This window comes from Lampetra planeri, chromosome 58 (assembly GCF_965212315.1).
Source record: "Lampetra planeri chromosome 58, kcLamPlan1.2.h2, whole genome shotgun sequence".
Lineage (NCBI taxonomy): Eukaryota > Metazoa > Chordata > Hyperoartia > Petromyzontiformes > Petromyzontidae > Lampetra > Lampetra planeri.
Genome location: NC_136164.1, coordinates 2649060 through 2671967, shown reverse-complemented (window position 1 = coordinate 2671967; position 22908 = coordinate 2649060). Strand labels below are relative to the sequence as shown.

General features: G+C 46.6%; 1 protein-coding gene across 2 annotated transcripts; it reads left to right on the top strand.

The window, feature by feature from the left end:
* Nucleotides 1–7567: 7567 nt before the first annotated feature.
* On the top strand, nt 7568–22141 carry LOC144735994 (carbohydrate sulfotransferase 8-like). 2 transcript variants are annotated; one of them, XM_078618619.1, is made up of 6 exons: nt 7568–7986; nt 10553–10671; nt 14728–14804; nt 15175–15298; nt 15918–16357; nt 20454–22141. In XM_078618619.1, the coding sequence occupies exons 2-6, from the start codon at nt 10575–10577 to the stop codon at nt 20823–20825; spliced, it is 1110 nt and encodes a 369-aa protein (XP_078474745.1). In that variant the 5' UTR covers nt 7568–7986; nt 10553–10574; the 3' UTR covers nt 20826–22141. The 2 variants fall into 2 exon arrangements, with proteins under 2 accessions (XP_078474745.1, XP_078474744.1); XM_078618618.1 differs by having other exon boundaries at nt 20419–22141.
* Nucleotides 22142–22908: the final 767 nt, after the last annotated feature.

Genomic DNA, 22908 nt, shown 5'->3' with positions numbered 1-22908 from the left:
TCGGAAAGACAGCGTCTGAATGAACACCACCAAGCTTGGCAGCGTATATTTAAGCTGGGTTAGAGGAGGAAGGGCGCCTTGACAAAGGAATTTCACCTGAGGACGGCTGCTTGTGTTGTGGCCGAAACGTTGTGAGAATTGTATTTTATTATGTTTTATTTTTATTACTTTATTATTTTCCTTCTACGTGACTTTACCAAAAGAACCAAGAAGATGAATCCCTGCAGTCACGAAAGCTTTAAATCGAAAAGTTAGGTGACTTGTTTGAAAATGTAAACATACAAGGATATTACAGTTGAATGCATCTTTCTACTGAGATTAATGTTCAATAAGCCACCAAACTGCACCCAAATGTATTATTGCTGATGACATTACTGCACTAGGACAAAAAAGGCCTCTTATCCCAGCCTAACTAAATACTTAGCCAATAAGTCTGGTGAAACCTCAGTCATACATTGACTGTGTCTTGCTGACAGGATACAGTGCTGAGAAAAAGTTTGTGAACCCCTTAGGATTTTCACAATTGACATTTAAAACCTGAAATGTTATTAGATCTTAAGCTAAGTCCTAATAATAAAGATAACCTGATTAAACAAATTACACAACAATGATGCTCTTTCAACATGTATTTATCCTCAAATGATTCTACATTCAATAACCATGTATGAAAAAGTATGTGAACCTTTAGATTCAGTCTTCTGATTGCTGAGTCATGAACACTCCAATTCGCCAAGGCAAGAGTAGCCTGCAAATCCTTGGATGTTTCTTTGGGGTGCTTTGTGATTTTTTGGTAGGACGACCGCTCCTGGGAATCGTGACTGTGGCCTTGAACTTTCGCCATTTGTAGAATATCTGTCTGACAGTGCATTGGTGGAGCCCCAAATCCTTATCAATGGGTTTGTAACCGATTCCAGACTGATAAGTATCAAAAACTTTTTCTGAGGTCCTCAAGATATTTATTTTGCTCATGGCATGACTTGTTTCCACACCTGTATGGTGAACACCTAACTCACAAAGTTTATTATCTTTATATCGGGTGGGGCCTCCCAAACTCACCCCCTGAAGATCTATTTAAACATTTAAATTATTTGAACACGTGTTTCTAATTATTCCCTTAATTCACCTAATGAATTAAGGGTTCACTTACTTAATTACTAATTGTTTAATTCATACATTATTTCGTTTCAACAGACATGGAATTTGTTCATATGAATCCTATTGGATATTTAAGAAAACACCGCTTTTGATTCCAGAAGACTATCATTGTAAAACTGGAATTTCCATCATTATGATTGCGGTTTACAACATTTTTCTCGGCACTATGGATGACATGGTTACATGTTAAACTCGGAAGAAACAGGTGTTTATGTTGTTAGCTTGGAACGAGTGAATTTCTACAATCCCTTCTGAATTCATCTCAGGTCGTTTGCCTCTGATTCGTGGAACTAGATGAGAACTGGGTGGTCATCAGTCACTCGAGCCTCACGTCAAGAATGTAGCTAAATTACATAATTTGTCCACTTATGATATGCAGTACTGCCAATGTACTCCTTCACTGGCAGGTGCTGAAAAACTCATACAAGATCTGCTGATTCTGGTCTGAACTCATCCCAAAGGCCAGACTGCTCTATCGGAGACTGAACTTTTTGCAGCCTGACTCCGTGATTGTATCATTCCCTTCTTCGGTAAATTTGGAAATCTGAGTCTTACATTTTAAAAATCTCGTCTTAAAACTCACCTGTTTGTACTGCAGGCTTTCTCCACAACCAAAGCTGTATGTAAAGTGCTTTGAGGGCTTATGCAAATTGCACTGTATAAAACCAAGATTATTGTTACGCTTTTGTTACATTGTATATGTATTCTCTGGGATTAACATCTCGGTGACAACTCATACAAAATGCTGCTGCCAGAGTTCTAACAAGAGTGCAGACCGCTGACCACATCCCTCCTTTGCTAGCGTTCTTACATAGGTTTCCTGTGCAGTCCCCGGGTGGACTTTAAAGTTATTTTGACTTAAAAAGCGCTAAATGCCCTTTGATCCATTTTACCTACATAATGTATTGACCCAATATGTACAAAGTCGCTCAATAAGGTCACACAGCATTAAGCCAAGTCGCGTTTATTTGTTTAAACAGATGAGAAGGCAAGAGACCAGGATATTCTCATTTGCAAGAGTGATTCACCTGGTTTACCAAAATGACAAACGCAAAACAAATATAATAAAGTAAAGCAATGAAACAAATGGAAATCAGATCAACATAACTTATTATAACATAAGAAAATATTATGCAAACATAAATTCATGTTAATAAAATCCCGGTGTGCAAAATTGACTTCAAGACTATAGTGTAGACAGACAAGGACATAGCAGTCAAATTCAGGTTTGCTAAGTGTGCCACTGGCAGAGAATCCTGGTGGCAGAGCATTCAGCCCGAGAGCCCTGAAGCTGTAACAATTCGCTGTTGCGAATCGCCGTCTTCTGCAGGTTTCGCAGATTTCATTCACAACTCTGCTTTCGCACTTGAAGACAATGCATCATCTTTTACTATTTATCTTAAGTTTTACACACGACCTCTGACTATTTATTTGATGTTCAGGTCTTGTCATCTTACTGCATATTGCCTTTAGCTGTCCCTGTGTTTAAAGTTGCTGTGTATTTTAAGATCACAAATTTGCTTAAACGTACCATGTTTTTAATGAGAAGTAATCATACGTTCACGCTCTCTGATAGTTGTTTGTTTCACTAGAATTCTGAAATATGGATTTTAGGTTACTTATTCCGGCCTATTGAAAAAGGCGTTATATATAAATAAATATTGATCTGTGTATATAATTTACAATGGAAGGCCGTTTTAAATTATATTTATCCTTTGCATACCGGGGCGGTGGTGGATCTGCACGTTGCTCAACCAGTACAAGTGTTTACGAATAGGGCCGGTCTCATTCGTGCCAATACGGTGATACAACAGGGATGTACGGCCAAGATCAAATTCACTCTTACTGAAGACATCCAAAAACTCGCACAGAAGTGAACACAAATTGTTCCCTTACTCGGAAGACAAGGACAAATTCTCCCCGCACAAAGCGACGGCCCACCGGTCATCCGCAATATCACAAGGATGAGCCACCTCCACAATATGTCGCGGTTCAACCTCGTTGCGGTCCGAAAACGCGGTGGTGGCATGAGCCAGATCTTGGTACAACTCATCAATTCCTGACCCCCAGACACGGATGCCAACTCCCTGGCTGTCCGTGTCAAACCCAGTCGGGTTGTAACCCGATTTTAAAACCACCTTGAATAAACGTTTCTCACAAAACAGCACCGACAGCACAATTGTGAGATAACACTTTGTAACACAATTTTTGTTCCTGGGTAGTAAGTGTTATTTCGTAACTGCTTATTCCTAAAAAGTATAGAAAATGGCTATTCTCTACAAAATTGCTTCTGTGAACAGGATAGTGATATTTAGAAATGTACCTATTTTCAATGAGAAAACGGGCGAATTTGTATTTTTTCGTTCACGTGAAGTCAGAAAACAACAACATATGAATCAAAATTAACATGTATTTTTATTAAAATAATACAAAAAATACTACAAAAGATTTAGAATTGAGTCGTTTTTCGAGATTCACAATTATACTGTAAATCACTTTCACGAATCAGCCTCCAAATGTAGTCTCCCATCATGTTCTCGTTATACTGTCCTTGGTAGCAGCGTTGAAAGTCCAGTATATCCTGGTGGAAGTGCTCGCCTTGCTCCTCCGAGTACGCTCCCATGTTCTTGAATTTATCAAGATGGGCATCAAGGATATGGACTTTTAGGGACATCTTACAGGCCATTGTGCCCTAGTTCTTCACCAGTCTCAACCAGCGCCACATAGTTTTCGACCTTGTGATTGCCTAGGAAGCCACGGACCACTGTGACAAAGCTGTTCCAAGCCACTTTCTCCTTACTAGTGTAGTGACATAAGAAGGGAGGGGCTGCTGGGGGCTCTGGGACCCTGGGTGGGCCAGACGCTTAAGCCTCTTGGCACCAGGCGTTGGGTTCTCAGGCGGGTCCAGACGCTTAAGCCTCTTGGCGTCACTTCTGCCGGGGGAGCAATGACCGCTGGGAGCGACGTCACTTCCGGGCCCAGCGTGGGCCAACCCGACGACGCCGCGTCATCAGCGCTGCGTCCCTCACCGCCGGGTGACAGCTGTTTGCAACCTAGCAACGCCGCGTCATCAGCGCTGCGACTTTCACTGCCGGACGACAGCTGGCTTCAACCTAGCATTCCGCGTCATCAGCGCTGCGACCGGACAGTGAGGGCGCCATTCTTACTGTAATCGGCGCCGGGGCCGGCACATCGACCGACACGCTGGTCGCCGCCTTTGCTGCTCTGGCCAAAGGTTGGAGGTCGGGAGACCAGGCCCCTGACACTTCGTACATTTACGCGCTCCGGATTAATGATTTTTTTGTTGACATTTTCTTCGTTGTCGTCGGGGAGTCGTGACTGTTGTTGGATAAACTGTGTGGAGATTCGCTCGGGAGTGTTGTCAATGTGTGTGCGAAACTTTGCTTGTAATTGTTAACAATGTATGGTTTGTATTGAGCTTTGTTCGTGATTGTTAATGTATAGCTTGTGCTGTCATTGTTAACGATTTATAGACTGTATGGGGCATTTATCTTGAGATGATGACATGCTGCCAAGGATTTGGAATTGTCAGGCTGGCTCTCAAATATCTTGGGGTGCAGATCCTGACCAGGATGGGCCAGCGGGTGTTGCGTGTCTAACACGAGAGTTGTGGTCCCGTCATGCTATGGCTGACGGCTTGACGTGACAGCCCGGAGATTGAAACACTCCGTGGCATGTCTAGCCTAGTGGGCTGTGCGCTCACATGGCTTGGAGAGTGTGGTCCTGTCATGGAATCGCTGACGGCTTGACCTGACGGCCCGGAAGTTGAGACCCTCCGTGGTGCGTCTGGAGCAGTAGGCTCGCCCTGACGGCCCGGAGATTGAAACACTCCGAGGCGCGTTGAAACAGTGGGCTGGAGATTCGTGGTGTTCAGGTGTAGTTGTCCCGTTACGTTGGGACTGTATCCCTCAGTTGTTAGGGTGCATGTTGTGCAGGGAATGAACGATGGGTCATCTTAGCTCGGTCGGTACAGCTATATGCTGCGATGCGAGTCTTGGAGAGAGATTGAGTCTCAGCTCGGTCGGTACAGCTATATGCTGCGATGCAAGTCTTGGAGAGAGACTGGGTCGTCTCAGCTCGGTCGGTACAGCTATATGCTGCGATGCGAGTCTTGTAGAGAGAGATTGGGTCTCAGCTCGGTCGGTACAGCTATATGCTGCGATGCGAGTCTTGGAGAGAGATTGGGTTGAAGCCCCCCGATATGGCCGACGTGTGCGGTTTTAGGATGGAGACGCCACGTTGGAAAGGCGGGGGGTGCTAACTGTTGACATGTAATGTCGGTGGTGGTCCTCATTGAGGGCTGCTGGGACGCAAGCACGGGATGCCTTTTGGAGATGCGGTTCGCGCGTGCGGCCACCATTTCTGGGCAGGAGCAGGCAGATTTATTTTGTTTGTGTCATGTAAATTTTATATATTTTAAAATGTAGATACTGGAGCAGCCCTGAAGTGCGACTTCTTTGCCCAGTACATGGGTCGACCCTGAAGTACGACTTCTCGACCCGGGATGTAGACAGACGTCCGGATTAGTGTGTGTAGAGGGATGCTCGACATGTTGGTCTTCGCCTTCTCTCCACCTGACGGATGGGAGGGTGGCAGGGTGGTGTGGATCCCTGCCATCCATGCGGTGATTGTGTTATTTCGGTTCGATTACCGGTGTTGGTTGTGCATCCAACGCGTCGGAATCTGTATATTTGTTGTTAATTCGCGGATCCCGAGGAGGGCTAGGTGTGCCGCGGGTCATTTGTTCACGTGTCATTGCTTCATTTTTTTTGTTGATTGATGCTTGTATATAGTGTAGAGTTGTACAGGTTGGTTATGGTATTTATGGTTGCTTTCTTGTTCTCTTTTCTTTTCCTGTTGAGGCTCACGTATTTTTTTTCTCTCGCTCCCTTTCGTTAATTTAAACTTTCTCATTATTGACAGCCGGGACAGCTGGAGGCTACATAGAGGAGGGTAATGTAGTGACATAAGAAGGGAGGGGCTGCTGGGGGCTCTGGGACCCTGGGTGGGCCAGACGCTTAAGCCTCTTGGCACCAGGCGTTGGGTTCTCAGGCGGGTCCAGACGCTTAAGCCTCTTGGCGTCAGGCGTTGGGTTCCCAGGCGCTTAATCCCCTTGGCGCCGCCAAAGGGGGGGGGCTGTGTGTGCTCTGTGGGAGATCTGGGGGCGCACACGGCCCCACCCCTCGTTGGGGACTAGTTATAAAAGCGGAGCTCCCTGGACGATGAGGGCCAGTCGTAGCTCAAGACCCAAGACCCAAGACCAGCCATCTGAGGACCCTGGGACGATGTGAGAGCCAGTGGTGGGACTCTGGAACTCCCGACTCGACGACCTTGTGAGGGTGAGTTCATGAGCATATCCAGAGTAGAGTATCTAGGCTGTTTACCTAGGCTGTGTACCTAGGCTGTAACAGAGTATCAGGACTGTTGGAGTGTTGTGTTGTAATAAAGAAGTTACCTCAACAAGTGTCTCTGGAACCCGTTACACTAGTGAGCTTCTTGGGGAATGTGTGTCCGTGCTGTGTGTGTGTGTAGACAACTACTAATTAAAAATTAAGTTACTTCTTTTAACAATAATCATGCGTGTGTCTACGTCCATGTGCGCGTGTGAGTCGATGTGCGTGTCAGCGGTGATGTGTGTGTGTAAGTCAATGTGTGTGTGAGTCGATGTGTGTGTGTGTGTCAGTCGATGTGCGTGTGTGTTAGTCGCTGTGTGTGCGTGGCTCCATGTGAATAAGTGTAAGTCCATTTCTTTGCAAGTGTGTAGGTCCATGTGTGCATTGTGAGTGCATGTGTGTGTGTACGTACATGTGTGTGTACGTACATGTATGTGTGTGTGTCAGTCCATGTGTGTGTGGCTCTATGTGCGTCTGTGAGTCGATGTGTGTGCTTGTGTGTCAGTCGATGTGTGTACGGCAATGTGTGTATGTGTGTGAGAGTCCATGTGTGTGTGTGCGTCGATATGTGTGTGTGTGAGTCTATGTGTGTGTGTAAGTCGATGTGTTTCTATGTGTGTGGGTCGATGTCTGTGTGTAAGTCGATGTGTGTGTCTGTCGTTTTCGCCCGAGCAACGCCGGGTACTTACCGCTAGTGTTCTATAAGTTACTCAAAGTTTACTCAATACTGAGTCTATCTGGAATGTTCTGGAAAATAGGTACATTTCAAAATATCACTGTCCTGGTCACAAAAGTAAAGTTTGTGGGGAATAATAGCCATTTTTTTGTAATTTTGAGGCATAAGCAATTAGGAAATAACACTTACTACCCAGGAAGTAAATAAATAAGTAATTGTTACACAGTGTAGTCAGAACAGACGTTAAGGAACATTTGTCTTCATAGAAACCGGCGTCATGCAATGATTAGAAGGGCTTCATGTGCCAACATTTCTTCCATAATCCGTTCTCACAACACAACCCACTTTGCTTTCATTGCACATGCTACACACTGCAAAGATGTTTGCCCACCCCAGCAGTGCAACGGCCCGAGTACACACATACGTCTAATTTATTTTGCTGCCCCATTAGGTGCTACTTTTTGTCAATGCAGTTTTAATACCGTGACCCTGCATGGCTTGTGTACCTTATTGCAAGCGTCATCTCTGACATTTGAACGATGGCCAGTATTGGCCCGTAGCGAAGAACTGCCTTGCTTGGCCGTGTGTCATCGGGCAAACGTGAGCACAGCACTGACTGTGAGCTCTGATGCGCCCAGGGCCTTGGTCGTGAACAGCCGATACTGTGGCACATCTCAGTTGCCGTCGTGTGCGCTGGTTCGATAGAGGATTCCTCCCCTCTGTCTCCCGTCTATCTCCACGGTAAGCAGCTGCTTACATGTTGCGATCATTGTCTCGCTGTGTAGAGCTCAGATGGGCAGAGAGCAGTCTCCAAGCACAGGTTAGGATTTAAAAGTGTTTTTGATTTGTTCAATTGACCCATCGTTTGCTAGTTCAACAAACCTCATTGTTAGATATATCGCGTTTTGCAATGAAATCGCCTGCACAAAGGATAAATAATTGAATCATGATAATCTAATAGAAGGACGACGCCGATGCCAATGTGTGGCCCACTGAGAGAGGAGCACGAGGGAGTGAATCCCAGACCACTTGAGCTGCGACAGGGTCTCTGTGTGAGTATGGATCTCTGTGTGAGTCGATGGGTCTCTGTGGGAGGCTATGGGTCTATGAATATATGGGTCTGTGTGAGTCTGTGGGTCTGTGTGAGCCTTTGGCTCTCTGTGAGAAGCTATGGGCAATAGTTTAACACGTAGGCTTTCGCGACCATTATGGGCAATAGTCTGTGGAGAGGGTGAATTCCAGACGACTGAAGCTACGACAAAGAAGCAATGTTCACCTTGTTTGTGTCAAGAAACTTGGAGCTTGACAAGGAGGAAGCCTTAACACGTAGGCTTTCGCGTCCAATGTCATACGTAATACAGTTTTATTTTGGTTAGATCGCGCAAATATAAATGTGTCGTTAAATCTGCCACCACCCGACAGGCAATGAGTATATATACGTCAACTCGGATTACCTGTGAACAGACAATACCAGGTACTGCTATTTTAATACACACAAACGGCAGGAGGTAAAAGAACAATGGACATGTATAATGTGCATGCATAATGTGCGTTTATTACAAATGTAGTGGGTTAAATTCAGGCGCACACTGGAGCTTTGGAGGCAACACTATTTATTAGCTAAACACAACGGGTAACTGAACATTAACAGGATAACGACATAGGGTGGTAACCACGTTCCCAATTTAGCTAACACACGGGGATACTACATTTCTGGACCGGAGACCGAGGATCGTAGATGGTGGCTTCATCCCAGAGTTGACCCAGCAGAACAGCACAGAACAACGCGGCTCTCCGTCCACGCCCCGCTTGTAACCCCCCCCCCGGCGTGGCCAGCTCCGCCCCAGGCCACGCTCCTTTTCCCGATCCTTCGGGAAGGCCCGAACCCCAACCACGTGACCCCCCTGGGACCCCTAGCCCCCCTTTATCTGGTCACGTGTCCTGTTGGGTTCACGCAAAGTGTCACGGTCCGTTACAATCCCCGTGACACCTGCCTACAGCCCCCATACCGAGCCAACACAGTAGTGTCGTTCTACTACACTACACAAATGTGAATAACCCAACTGGTAATAGATACCCATTGTCATTTATATGCATTCATTAATCCCCCCCCCCCTGCGCACGTGAAGGTTTTACAAGTGACGTCATCACATCTATTCTTCCACAAATCTGGCTGCTGCCTGATGGTGCTAGTTGTAATTACTGGGAAAATGTCGTACTCAGATTGCAAATGTTGTGGATTTGCTCGTAATTAATTGGCATGCTCTCTTTACGTTACACACCTTACTACATGGCTGTGTCGGGTGGTGGCGGGTTTAACAACACATTCAGATTATGTAATCTAACTGAAAACACCTGTGTTATGAAGGAGGAAGCCACTTGAGGCGGAATTATCTGCAGTGCAGCCGTATTCTAAATAGCCCCAGGAGCGAGAGGGGGGTATTGCCCACCAACTTGTCAAACTCTGGGGGCACAAAATAGACTTCAGCCTCCCTACTTAAAAAAAAAACTCCTGTATGCAGGGAAATATATAGTCTTATATATTGCTTTACTTTTCATTTTGTTATTCCATGAACATTTACATCCGTGTTGGACACCGTCCTTCCATTTCTTCCGTTTTGATTTATGTGACAATAGATAGAACGGAAACATAAGGAACCATCATGAGACCTCCTTTACCAGTGGCAAAACACAGTAGTAAGTTTTTACCCTTTAAACTGGTACAAAACTGACTGCTTGTGTTGCGGTTGTTGCAAACGTGATGCCTTGTATAAGGCTGTCAGTTTTGTACCAGTTTAAAGGGTAAAAACCTACTACTGTGTTTTGCCACTGGTTAAGGAGGTCTCATGTGGATGCTTACCCCGAGCTCTCAATACTCTGATAGTGCGCTGTTTTTGAGTTGTACGCCTTTTGGCGTCATCTGGTCCAACACCAATGGAGACTAGGCTCTAAGGAAAGCTGTCTCGGGTGTGGACCAATCAACTTCAAGGACAGTGCATATCATTACCATTATCGGAGTTGTTTCTTTTTGTTTGCGTTTTGACTGCTTGTGTTGCGGTTGTTGCAAACGTGATGCCTTGTATAAGGGTGTCAGTTTTGTACCAGTTTAAAGGGTAAAAACCTACTACTGTATAAAGAACCATTATTTACAATGTTCTCATGTATGTTGAGTATTAATGTGTCATTAAAATCTGACCAAAACAAACTCTCCGGTTGCTTAAGTATTTTCCTAACCGAATGTCACGTCAACCTATAATGCTTTGCATTTACATGAGCCCCTTTCTGTCCCTTCCTCTGCTACTCCCAGATCCGTGAACACTGCCCCGGGGATGATGAGAGCACTCGACTTTTACCAGTGGCTCCTGGCAGTTGGAGCTGGGATCTTAATATATTCATTCTTGCTCAGCATCCAGGTGCTTCCTAATAGTGAGTACGGGATGGGAGTAGGGGGCCAGAGGTTTCGGGCTCCTGCGTGGACCACGTGAGGATTTTGCGATCGCTATGGCAGTGACGGAGCTGAGCAGTATCGCGTTTCAGAATCAGGATCTTTATAACTGGACGAGGAGGAATCCGATGAGCTATGAAGCTCTTTTTCACGGATGTCCAGGAGGGGCGAGGGTGGTCCAGCGAGTTACCATCAGTAAACAACACAAATGATGATGTGAGTGGAGGATAGATAAAAGGTAAGCATGTCACTACAACTAGAAATCGATAAAGTATCCAAGTAGAATAGATCCTGTCGATTTGTCAACACAAAATGCAATCTTGGGCAAGGCAGCAAAACTACAACAAAAACAGTTCCCAAACACACCAAGACAACAAGTGTACCTCGATTACATTGCACATTAAATATGAATGAATTATTTTTTGCAGAGGTATGTGGTGAGACACCCACGGCCGCCCTGGTTAATGTAATGGATGTGTTAACCCGTAACAAAAAATACTGTACATACTGTCTACTTCACAGTGGCTTGGAAAGATCCTTTGAATGTAATAGAAAACGAATAGGTGATGAATGCTTGGTGGCATTATAGGTAACATTTGAAAAATATCGATTTAAAGCTTTCGTGACTGCAGGGATTCATCTTCTTGGTTCTTTCGGTAAAGTCACGTAGAAGGGAAGTAATAAAATAATAAAAATAAAATATAATAAAACAATTCTCACGACGTTTCGGCCACAACGCAAGCAGCCGTCTTCAGGCGAAGAATGAGACATTATCAAGCTAGGAGCTTATATAGGTGTAGCGAGGAGGAGCGCCTTAACAAAAGAATGTGCATATGAAGAGGAATTTAGCATACCAATGGGCAATGCGTAGGAGGTGGGCGGAGGGGTTTCAAAGTCCCATTATGCCCATGCATTATGCAGGATCAACAGCACCACGGGGGGGGGCGCAAGGAACAGCGTTAATAAAGGAAAGGAATGTTAATGATATGTAGCTGCATTTACCAAACAACCATGTAGAAAACCAAAGTAAAATACTACATAAAAAACTAAAATATAAACTGATACTTACTATACTCTACAATAAGCTGAGTTACTAACAACAAATAATAAATTACAATTCTACGTCGTAAGAAGTATATAATATACTTCCATCTAAACTTTATTCTCTTAGCATATACAGTACTATATACTGCCATAGATAAACCCAACATTAAATTATATACTGTATTGCTGTAAACCACCCTATACTTTATACATTTTAATATAACACTATGTATTATTCAACTCACCCTAATGTGCCACTCTACGCCCGACCTTATGGAAGAGGTACGTAGACGACACTTTTGTCACTTTTGTCATCTGGCCACATGGCCGGCCTGCTCTAGACCAATTTCTCGACCACATCAATTCCATACACCCAGCCATCAGATTCACCATGGAAGTCGAAAATGATGGCAAGCTACCCTTTTTGGATGTCCTAATCAAAAGGAGACCTGATGGTTCAATGAGCCACTCTGTCTACAGGAAAGCCACCCACACGGATGCTTATCTAAAACCGGATTCCTACCACCATCCATCCCAGAAGAATTCCCTCATCAAGACTCTATATCATAGAGCCCAATGCATCTCCGACCATGAACACATTTCCAGTGAACTCAAACACGTACGCCAAGCTCTTAAGGCTAATGGTTACTCCGACTACACAATCCGCAAAGCCATCACTCCAACCATCAAGAAGGATCCTGTTGAGGAGCCTTTCAAGACCATCACCTTACCCTACATTGCTGGGGTCACAAAAAAGATCTCCAAAATCCTGATTAAACACAAGATCCAGGTCCGATTCAACACAGTACATAAAATCCGTGATCTGGTACCGTCTGTAAAAGATGTGATTCCAGACATACAGTACCCTGGCGTCTACAAACTAAGTTGCCTCTGTGGTAGCAGTTACATTGGGGAAACCAAACGACACGTCTCAGACCGCATTCGTGAACATAAAGCTGATCTAAAACACGGTAGGACAAACACCTCAGCCGTGGCAGACCACTGTTACAACTCAGTGGGCTCACATGACATTGACTTCTCCAAGACGGAGGTTCTCTGCAAGCCATCTGGCTATCATGAGAGATTCGTTCATGAGGCGATCCACATATACAAACACAGAGACAATTTTAACCGAGAAGATGGATTCAGGCTTAGCAATCATTGGAAGGACGTTATAAACCATTTCGATACACATTAGGGTGAGTTGAATAATACATAGTGTTATATTAAAATGTATAAAGTATAGGGTGGTTTACAGCAATACAGTATATAATTTAATGTTGGGTTTATCTATGGCAGTATATAGTACTGTATATGCTAAGAGAATAAAGTTTAGATGGAAGTATATTATATACTTCTTACGACGTAGAATTGTAATTTATTATTTGTTGTTAGTAACTCAGCTTATTGTAGAGTATAGTAAGTATCAGTTTATATTTTAGTTTTTTATGTAGTTTTTTACTTTGGTTTTCTACATGGTCGTTTGGTAAATGCAGCTACATATCATTAACATTCCTTTCCTTTATTAACGCTGTTCCTTGCGCCCCCCCCGTGGTGCTGTTGATCCTGCATAATGCATGGGCATAATGGGACTTTGAAACCCCTCCGCCCACCTCCTACGCATTGCCCATTGGTATGCTAAATTCCTCTTCATATGCACATTCTTTTGTTAAGGCGCTCCTCCTCGCTACACCTATATAAGCTCCTAGCTTGATAATGTCTCATTCTTCGCCTGAGGACGGCTGCTTGCGTTGTGGCCGAAACGTCGTGAGAATTGTTTTATTATGTTTTATTTTTATTATTTTATTACTTCCCTTCTACGTGACTTTACCGAAAGAACCAAGAAGATTTGAAAAATAATCATTCACAAATTACTAACTTGGAATAACACATAGCAATATAATTTGCCACTTACTATAAAAGTAGCAGGACCCTCTTGAAATAGAGACTTGAGACTTAGTGAGGGGTTTCCTAGGTTATTATGAATTATCGCAGCAGAATGTGGTCCAATGGCTAGGACAGCAGTTAGCCTGTTGTGCTATGGAGCTAGTTGCCTACATTGATACGCAACCACTTCTCACATGAATGGTGAGTTATTGACCCGTGTTGTGAAGTATGGTCCAATAATCCACACGACCTAATCGGCATGGGAAACAGGCTAATCTCACTGTGAATTGTCCCCAATGAAGTGGACAATTCACGTGTGGTGAGTTTAAATTGTCTCTGCCTGACCACCAATGACCATGCAAAAACAACCATCAGAATGCATTTTTTTCTCATTTTCAATCACTAAATGTGAAAATAAAAAATATCAGGTTGACTGCTACGTAAGGAACACGCCCATGCAGCAGGGTATATGGGAGAGTGCCTCAACCCCCAGAGTGTGGAAGAAAATGGCGCACTTTGCCATGGAGGTCAAACCAAAGATAAACATATAATTGAAAAAAAATTGTCACCCAATTCTGCTTGCTTAATCCCTGAGAAGTATAGAACTGTGGTTTTATTTGCATGTGACTAATAGTCTATGCAGGGAATGTAATAGTTGCTCTATACTAAGAGTCGATTACAAAAACTCCAGCAGTAGTATCGTAGTGTCCCGTGACTCAGGTGTCTGTGCTGTTAAAAAACAGCGACAATAGCTCCTCCACGTGGAAACGTGTTCATCCCGTGACGACACGCCCGCAATGGTGTGGGGAGCAGAGGGTAGTGCAGCAACGTGTTTCTCTCGTCGACTTGTAAGCACCCACTTTTACGCTCCCCACCTTCAGCAATCAGCGCTGACCAGCATGAAGTATGGTCAAATAACAGTCAGCCTGCATGGCGCAAGGGAGACCCTCACGCAGTAGTGAACATTAAAGAGCAGTGCTTGTCTACGTGCGATGACGTGATGCATTCATCACAATTGGGATATTACGTGTGATATAAAAGGGAATTTCAAAGTGGCACACGGGAGTTCTAATGATATATTCTTACATCTTGTTGCGATCCTACAGGTCCATTGACCCCAAGCCATCTGAAAAGTGTGGATTCACAGAGCAGTGAGAAGGCCGGCACAGCTCTCCCAGCGACAGTAGGTCGCATCTAACACGAACCGCGTCCAACACGAGCCGCGTCCAACACGAGCCGCATCTAACGCGAGCTTTATTTAACACTGAGGGAATATAACACTGTTATTAGACACACCACGAGCGTTCTGGATGGGAAAAACTTCAATTCACATGACATGAATTGCAAAATGTATTTAACATTTGGGGGTAGTCGGACAGAGAGAATCAAAAATAGATATCAGTCACAATTCTCATGCAACGTATTGATTAGCTTGTGTCCTCTCTATCATAGCTTGTGAATTTGCAACATGTTCATTAGCTTGCATATTCTCTCTCGTGGCTTGTCATTACACAACGTGTTCAGTAGCTTGTGTTCTCCCTCATATGGCGCAGAACAGCTCCGCACAGCTCCAGGGTCAAACCTCAGGAGATTGTTCGCGTGGGGGCACCGGCTGTCCTTCTCCTCGTACAGGGCAGGATGCTGACCGACACTCCAAAGTGGCTTCCTCTCCCAGTCGTAAGTCGTGGTGGAGGACGCGCAGACTCACGGCATGCACTGTCTCTGGTGGTGGTATACAAATGTGGATAAAAGGGGTGAAGCGATCCGTGGGTAGCAGGAGTTTTTGTCAGATCAATTGGGGGTGCGTTTAGCCATGACCGCGGATTGGAGGCTTTATACAAACAACGATAGTGGCTTGGTGCTCTTGCGTGGGCATTCGCGCTGTGAGCCACACAGCCATCATGCTTCGACGAGTCTTCTTTGTGTGGCTCAAGTCGATGTAGAGAGCAACAGCTAGTGAGTGCATCAGGAGTAGTGGAGTGGTGTTTATTGCTGTCATGACGCCTCCTCTTTCGCATTTGTGAATCGGGCATTGAATTATCAGAATCAGAAGTTTATTTCCCGAATAAAGCCCATTGAGCTAAGAAAGTATTATTTTTAAGGGCGACTCGGTCGGCAGACAACATTACAGATTAAAAATAAAATAACTTAATAATAGCAATTATTTCGTAAAGTTGTACGTTCCATGATCTTTTATGTGTGACCACAATCTCCGCACACTGCTTCAGTGATTTTAGTGATGAATACCAATGCATCATTGTTGTTGTTCCTTCCTGGGTGTGGTGTGTGTGTGCAGCAGACAGCTGGGGAAACCTGCTCATGGGTAAATTGCTGGAAGAGAATCAGGAAGAGCGGCTCTCGACTCTCACCACAGAATGCAAGCAGCTCAGGGAGAGGGGCGTCTTGCCGCAGTCGCCATCGCCACGCGTCCAGGAGTGGCTTGCATCCCGCATCTATGTGGCCGACCGCTATGCATTTATGTACTGTGAGGTGCCCAAGACCGGCTGCACCAACTGGAAGAGGACCTTCCTGGCGCTGATGGGGAACATCAAGTCGTCCAAGGTGATGACGCAGAATCAAGTACACAGCTTCAACTATACAAAGCTGAGCTCGTTTGACACCTCTGGTCAGCGCTCGCGGCTAGATAACTACACGATGGTGATGTTTGTGAGGGAGCCCATGGAGCGCCTCGTGTCCGCCTACCGAGACAAGTTTCTGCACTCCAAGCACTACAAGGTGCGTACCAGTGTGTGCATGTGAACGTGCAGCGCACGCTACGACTGAATGTAGCCCCTCCCCCCTCTTCCACCACTTCGTATATGTGTAGTGGTTCACACGAGGGAGGCTGAGACTTCTTGGAGGCAACACGTTTATTACAATAAGCCCTAAAACACGCAGATGTATCACTGCCTCTTCACCAGCTACCCTAGCGAGGTATCTCCTTCAGGCTGGCTCGCCCTGGCTCGCCCTGACTCACCCTGGCTCATTCTAGCTCGCCCTGGCTCACCCTGGCTCACCCTGGCTCGCCCTGGCTCATTCTAGCTCGCCCTGGCTCACCCTGGCTCACCCTGGCTAATCCTGGCTCATTCTAGCTCGCCCTGGCTCACGCTGGCTCCCTCTGGCTCACCCTGGCTCCCCCTGGCTCGCCCTGGCTCACCCTGGCTAATCCTGGCTCATTCTAGCTCGCCCTGGCTCAACCTGGCTCACCCTGGCTAATCCTGGCTCATTCTAGCTCACGCTGGCTCCCTCTGGCTCACCCTGGCTCCCCCTGGCTCGCCCTGGCTCACCCTGGCTAATCCTGGCTCATTCTAGCTCGCCCTGGCTCAACCTGGCTCACCCTGGCTAATCCTGGCTCATTCTAGCTCGCCCTGGCTCACCCTGGCTCACCCTGGCTCCCCCTGGCTCACCCTGGCTAATCCTGGCTCATTCTAGCTCGCCCTGGCTCAACCTGGCTCACTCTGGCTCATCCTGGCTCACCCTGGCTCCCCCTGGCTCACCCTGGCTCCCCCTGGCTCACCCTGGCTAATCCTGGCTCATTCTAGCTCGCCCTGGCTCAACCTGGCTCACCCTGGCTAATCCTGGCTCATTCTAGCTCACCCTGGCTGAACCTGGCTCACCCTGGCTAATCCTGGCTCATTCTAGCTCGCCCTGGCTCAACCTGGCTCACCCTGGCTCATTCTAGCTCACCCTGGCTCCCCCTGGCTCACCCTGGCTAATCCTGGCTCATTCTAGCTCGCCCTGGCTCAACCTGGCTCACCCTGGCTAATCCTGGCTCATTCTAGCTCGCCCTGGCTGAACCTGGCTCACCCTGGCTAATCCTGGCTCATTCTAGCTCGCCCTGGCTCACCCTGGCTCTCCCTGGCTAATCCTGGCTCATTCTAGCTCGCCCTGGCTCACCCTGGCTCACCCTGGCTCGCCCAGGCTCACCCTGGCTCACCCTGGCTCCCCCTGGCTCATCCTGGCTAATCCTGGCTCATTCTAGCTCGCCCTGGCTCACCCTGGCTCACCCTGGCTAATCCTGGCTCATTCTAGCTCGCCCTGGCTCACCCTGGCTAATCCTGGCTCATTCTAGCTCGCCCTGGCTGAACCTGGCTCACCCTGGCTAATCCTGGCTCATTCTAGCTCGCCCTGGCTCACCCTGGCTCTCCCTGGCTAATCCTGGCTCATTCTAGCTCGCCCTGGCTCACCCTGGCTCACCCTGGCTCGCCCAGGCTCATCCTGGCTCACCCTGGCTCCCCCTGGCTCACCCTGGCTAATCCTGGCTCATTCTAGCTCGCCCTGGCTCACCCTGGCTCACCCTGGCTCACCCTGGCTAATCCTGGCTCATTCTAGGTCGCCCTGGCTCACCCTGGCTAATCCTGGCTCATTCTAGCTCGCCCCGGCTCACCCTGGCTCCCCCTGGCTCGCCCTGGCTCATTCTAGCTCGCCCTGGCTCACCCTGGCTCATTCTAGCTCGCCCTGGCTCACCCTGGCTCCCCCTGGCTCACCCTGGCTCACCCTGGCTAATCCTGGCTCACCCTGGCTCACCCTGGCTCATTCTAGCTCGCCCTGGCTCACCCTGGCTCCCCCTGGCTCATTCTAGCTCATCCTGGCTCACCCTAGCTAATCCTGGCTCATTCTAGCTCACCCTGGCTTACCCTGGCTCACCCTGGCTCACCCTGGCTCATTCTAGCTCACCCTGGCTCATTCTAGCTCACCCTGGCTCACCCTGGCTCATTATAGCTCACCCTGGCTCACCCTGTCTCATTCTAGCTCACCCTGGCTCACTCTGGCTCACCCTGGCTCATTCTAGCTCACCCTGGCTCACCCTGGCTCACCCTGGCTCACCATGGCTCATTCTAGCTCACCCTGGCTCACCCTGGCTCATTCTAGCTCACCCTGGCTCATTCTAGCTCACCCTGGCTCACCCTGGCTCATTCTAGCTCACCCTGGCTCACCCTCGCTCACCCTGGCTAATCCTGGCTCACCCTCGCTCACCCTGGCTCCCCCTGGCTCCCCCTGGCTCACCCTAGCTAATCCTGGCTTACCCGAGCTCACACAGAGTGGGTATCTCAGACCGGACCCTGGCTCGGGTCTGGGCCCTGTAGTCGGGCAGGTCTTCTCCGGGTGACGGCTTTTGTCTTCAGTCTTGCACCAGCTGCCGGACCCGTTCTGGGGTCCGGCTTGTATTGCCAGTCCCGGGGCTTCCTCCGCCCCTGGCCACGCCTCCCTTCTCGAGCCTTCGAGGCACCTGGTCCTGGTCCCGTGGACCCCCAGCCCCCTCCTTCGGGCCCCTTGGCCGGTGCCTCCGGTCACCAAGCCTCCGGGTTCACCTGGAATGCCACGGCCCCCTGTGAACCCCTTGCGCCGTCCCTGGCGCACTCGCCCCCTGACCGCCAGAGGCTGGCACTGCATGTGGCTGGTGTGAGCGGCGCGCATCGTGCCTCACACAGGCCGGCTTATTGTCTCATGCAGTGGCCTCCACCGATGCCATTACATATGTCATAGGGATTGTTTGACCATTTTTCACCATGTTGTGGTCAAGAATGTAACTGAACTGGTTGGGTTCATCGTCCATTTCCCTTACAAATAAATCCGTGCTCTCAGTGAAAATGTTACTTTATTGCTGAACTCATGATAGAATGATAAGCAGACAATATAATTATTCACCGTTGCGTTGTGGGTGAGGCCACAAAGTGATCTAGCAAATCTGTATTGTTAAAATACTCCACTATCTGCCAAAGCCAAACAAATTGAATGTGTTTGTGGTGGACAAGCAGAGGAGATATGCAGAGAGTAGAAATAATGAGTTAGATAAGAAAGATGTAAGATATAGATGTGGTGATGTCATGCACTTAATATAGATATATTTACAATATATTATAAGAGATATATTAATAATACAGGGTGTTTAAAAAAGATGGACCCGATTTGAAATCGCTATATCTCTGCAACCACGAACCGCCTATGAATGAAACTCGTACCACTTGAAAGGGCGGGGCATAGAGTTTCACATGATTACCGCTAGATGCCTCTCCCGGCGCACAAACAGCCCCTAGCCTCAGTTATTCGCAAGATGGTGACCCCGCAATACAAGGCATTTTGCGTTCTGCAGTTCAGCAAGACTGAATCCATAATTGCGGTGCAGCGTGCGTTTCAACGGCGTTTTAGCATTGATCCGCCAATGTCAAAGAACATTCGTCGTTGGTACCGACAATTTGAGGAAACAGGCTGTTTATGTAAGGGGAAGAGTACAGGGTGACCACGCACCTCAGAGGAAAACGTTTGGGACGAATTAAACTATCGTCTCGATGTTGTCCGTACAGCAGGTGGAGGACACATAGAGCATTTAAAAAATGGTTAGTTAAACTTGATAACTCATTAAACCGTTTGTAACTTTTTGTGTAATTGTAACATGTTGCCATCGTGAAAAATACTGCTTTGAAATTGGGTCCATCTTTTTCACACACGCTGTAGGTAGGCCGCAGACTTAAGTGATGTCTTCATAAAAGATGGAAGGCAGGGTCAGGTGGGCTAAGAGGCCTACGTAGCATTAAAGGCCTTTCTGTCCTGGTGCAAGCAGGAAATTAATCATCAGCTCTAGTCAGGTGGAGATGCAGATTGACGCCATCCTCTAGAGGCACTGGCTGCTGCTGCTGCTCGTATCTGCAGCTCAACTGAGCAAGCCACGTGCGAACACCAGGGCAAAAAGTACTTTCACCCCACGTGTGCCTCTTACCCCACTCTACTATCCACTCTGAAAATAAACCGGCATAACTTTTTTCGTTTCTCTCCAACACCAATGACGGCGAGTGCAGAAAGTGTATGGACGAGCTATCATTTCGCACTACAGGAAGAACCCCAGTCGCATGTCCCTGACAGGCGGCCACGACGTAACTTTCCCCGAGATGGTGCGCTTCATCCTCGACCCCGAGCGCCCTCTGGGGCAGGACGTGCACTGGCTACCAGCTCACCACCTGTGCCAGCCCTGTCTGCTGCGCTACGACTACCTCGGCAAAGTGGAGACTTTGGGGCGCGACGCGGCCGAATTGCTGGCGCGCGTGAGGGCACCGGAATCGGTGTTTTACTCGAGCCCAAAAGACAAACGCTCTTCTGCGTCACTCACCGGATGCTACCTGGCACAGCTGAGCTCGAAAGTGAGACAGCAGCTTTACACATTCTATTATGGAGACTACAAGCTCTTCGGATATCCACTGCCATCTGACATGAACATTTGAAGGCACCATAACTCAGTTATCTTCGAATTGAACACCACATGTAATATAAACTAGATATTTTGGTTAATTGCTAATGTTTAACCAAGTATCTGAATTTTAAGGTTCCTGCATGAAGATAATTTCCACCAAACCACACAGAGCTGACCAACATAGACAAACGTGGTCTCACATAGCCCCATGATCTATATGGCATGCGGTTTTTCTTATAACATTGGGAAGATTGTAGAAACGCAATCATTACTTTCATCGAAAAGTTAAACCTAGCTTTTGCTCAGATCCAAGGACTAAGATTGCCTTATTTATGCTCTATAATGATCTTCTACCATGTGTTGATCTTTCACTATTGTCTATGTTTCGTGCTTGATCTTTCTGCTGCTTTTCATACTGTGGGCCACGGGATTATATGGTACAGAAGATGGATATGTATTGGCATTACATTGCTTTGGAATGGGTTCGTTTCTATGTCTCATTGGGTCAATATTCATATTAGACAAGTGAAGCATGAAGTTAGACAGAGCTTAATCCTTGGTATCCTGATCTTCATTGTCTATGCACTCCCCCTTGGATCAGTTAATCAGAATCAGAATATTTATATTGGAGAAATTCTATGAGCTATACAGCTCTTTTTCACAGACGCTCAGTAGGGGCAGCTCAGAACGTTACAACAAATAATACAAAAACACAATATGAGTGTAAATTATAGGAAAATGGTAAACAAATCACTTACAAATATATACAAATAGTTATCAAGCACTCAAGGTTAGGGGTTAGGATTTAGGGTTGGGATTAGGGTGAAGGGTTAGGGTTAGAGTTATGGGTTAGGGGTTAGGGCTTAGGGTTAGGGGTTATGGGTTAGTTAGGGTTAGGTTAGAGGTTAGGGTTATGGGTTAGGGTTAGGGGTTATGGTTAGGGGTTATGGTTAGGGGTTATGGGTGGGGGTTCGGGTTAGGGCTCGATTTTTCCGACTCATACTGCAAAATCCGACCATGTCTGTCCAGTGCTCACCGAACTGCATTGGCTTCCTGTTGCCGAACTCATACAGTATAAGGTTGCACTCATTACATACAAAAAGCGCTTGCCACAATTCAAACACAATACCTTGCTGATGTCATCAAAGAGCATAAACCATCACGCAAACTCTGGTCATCCTCGTAACAGCTTTTGGCTAGTCATCGAATAAAGGCGGTCGCTTCATTGCACGCTTTCAGATGCACTTCTGCAGCCGTCTGGAATGTTTTTCCTTCCGAAGTCACTGGAGCTATGCATTTTTAAAATCCAGATTGAAAATACATTTTCTTTCGAACTGCTTTTTGTCCTTAGTCTGTTGTCCTTCCCCCTGCATCTCCGATAAGCATGGTTGGCTATGTACGGTGTGAAAGAAGTTCAACATACACACAAACATGGACACTCGCTAAACCAAAATGGTGTTTGTGTTTTGTCTCTCTCTCAAATGTAGCAATCTTTGGAAGAACGTAATCAACCAGGGAGGGTGTTGACTACTCTTTAATAAAAATAAATAAAAGTAAATTAAATCACGACGTTTCGATTGCTACACAAGCAATCATCATTAGGTGTGACAACCACACATTTTCTTGCTGTGTTTGTCACACCTGATGATGATTGCTTGTGTTGCAATCGAAACGTCGTGATTTAATTTACTTTTTTTTCACCTACGTGACTTTACCGAAAGAACCAAAGAGTATGGATCCTTGCAGTCACGAAAACTTCAAGCTCCAAATTTAAGATCTAGACTGTTGTGTTCCCCTGCTCTGTGTTGTATTGCATTGCATTTCTAAGTTTACTATGTTTGTTTTCTACCTGATGACGATTGCTTGTGTTGCAATCGAAACGTCCTATTCTATTATTTAATTTATTTTCTTTCTACGTTACTTTACCGAAAGAACCAAAAAGCAAAATGAAAATTCGCTGAAATAACTTAACCAACATGGTTGCTGTAGCGCCACCGTGTGGTCATATAGTGCAACTGCAGTGCCTCAGCGCGCTAATTGGAGCAGTGGAACTGTTCGGTGTCTTCACGGCTTCATTGCAGCCAACCGCCCTTGGGACAAA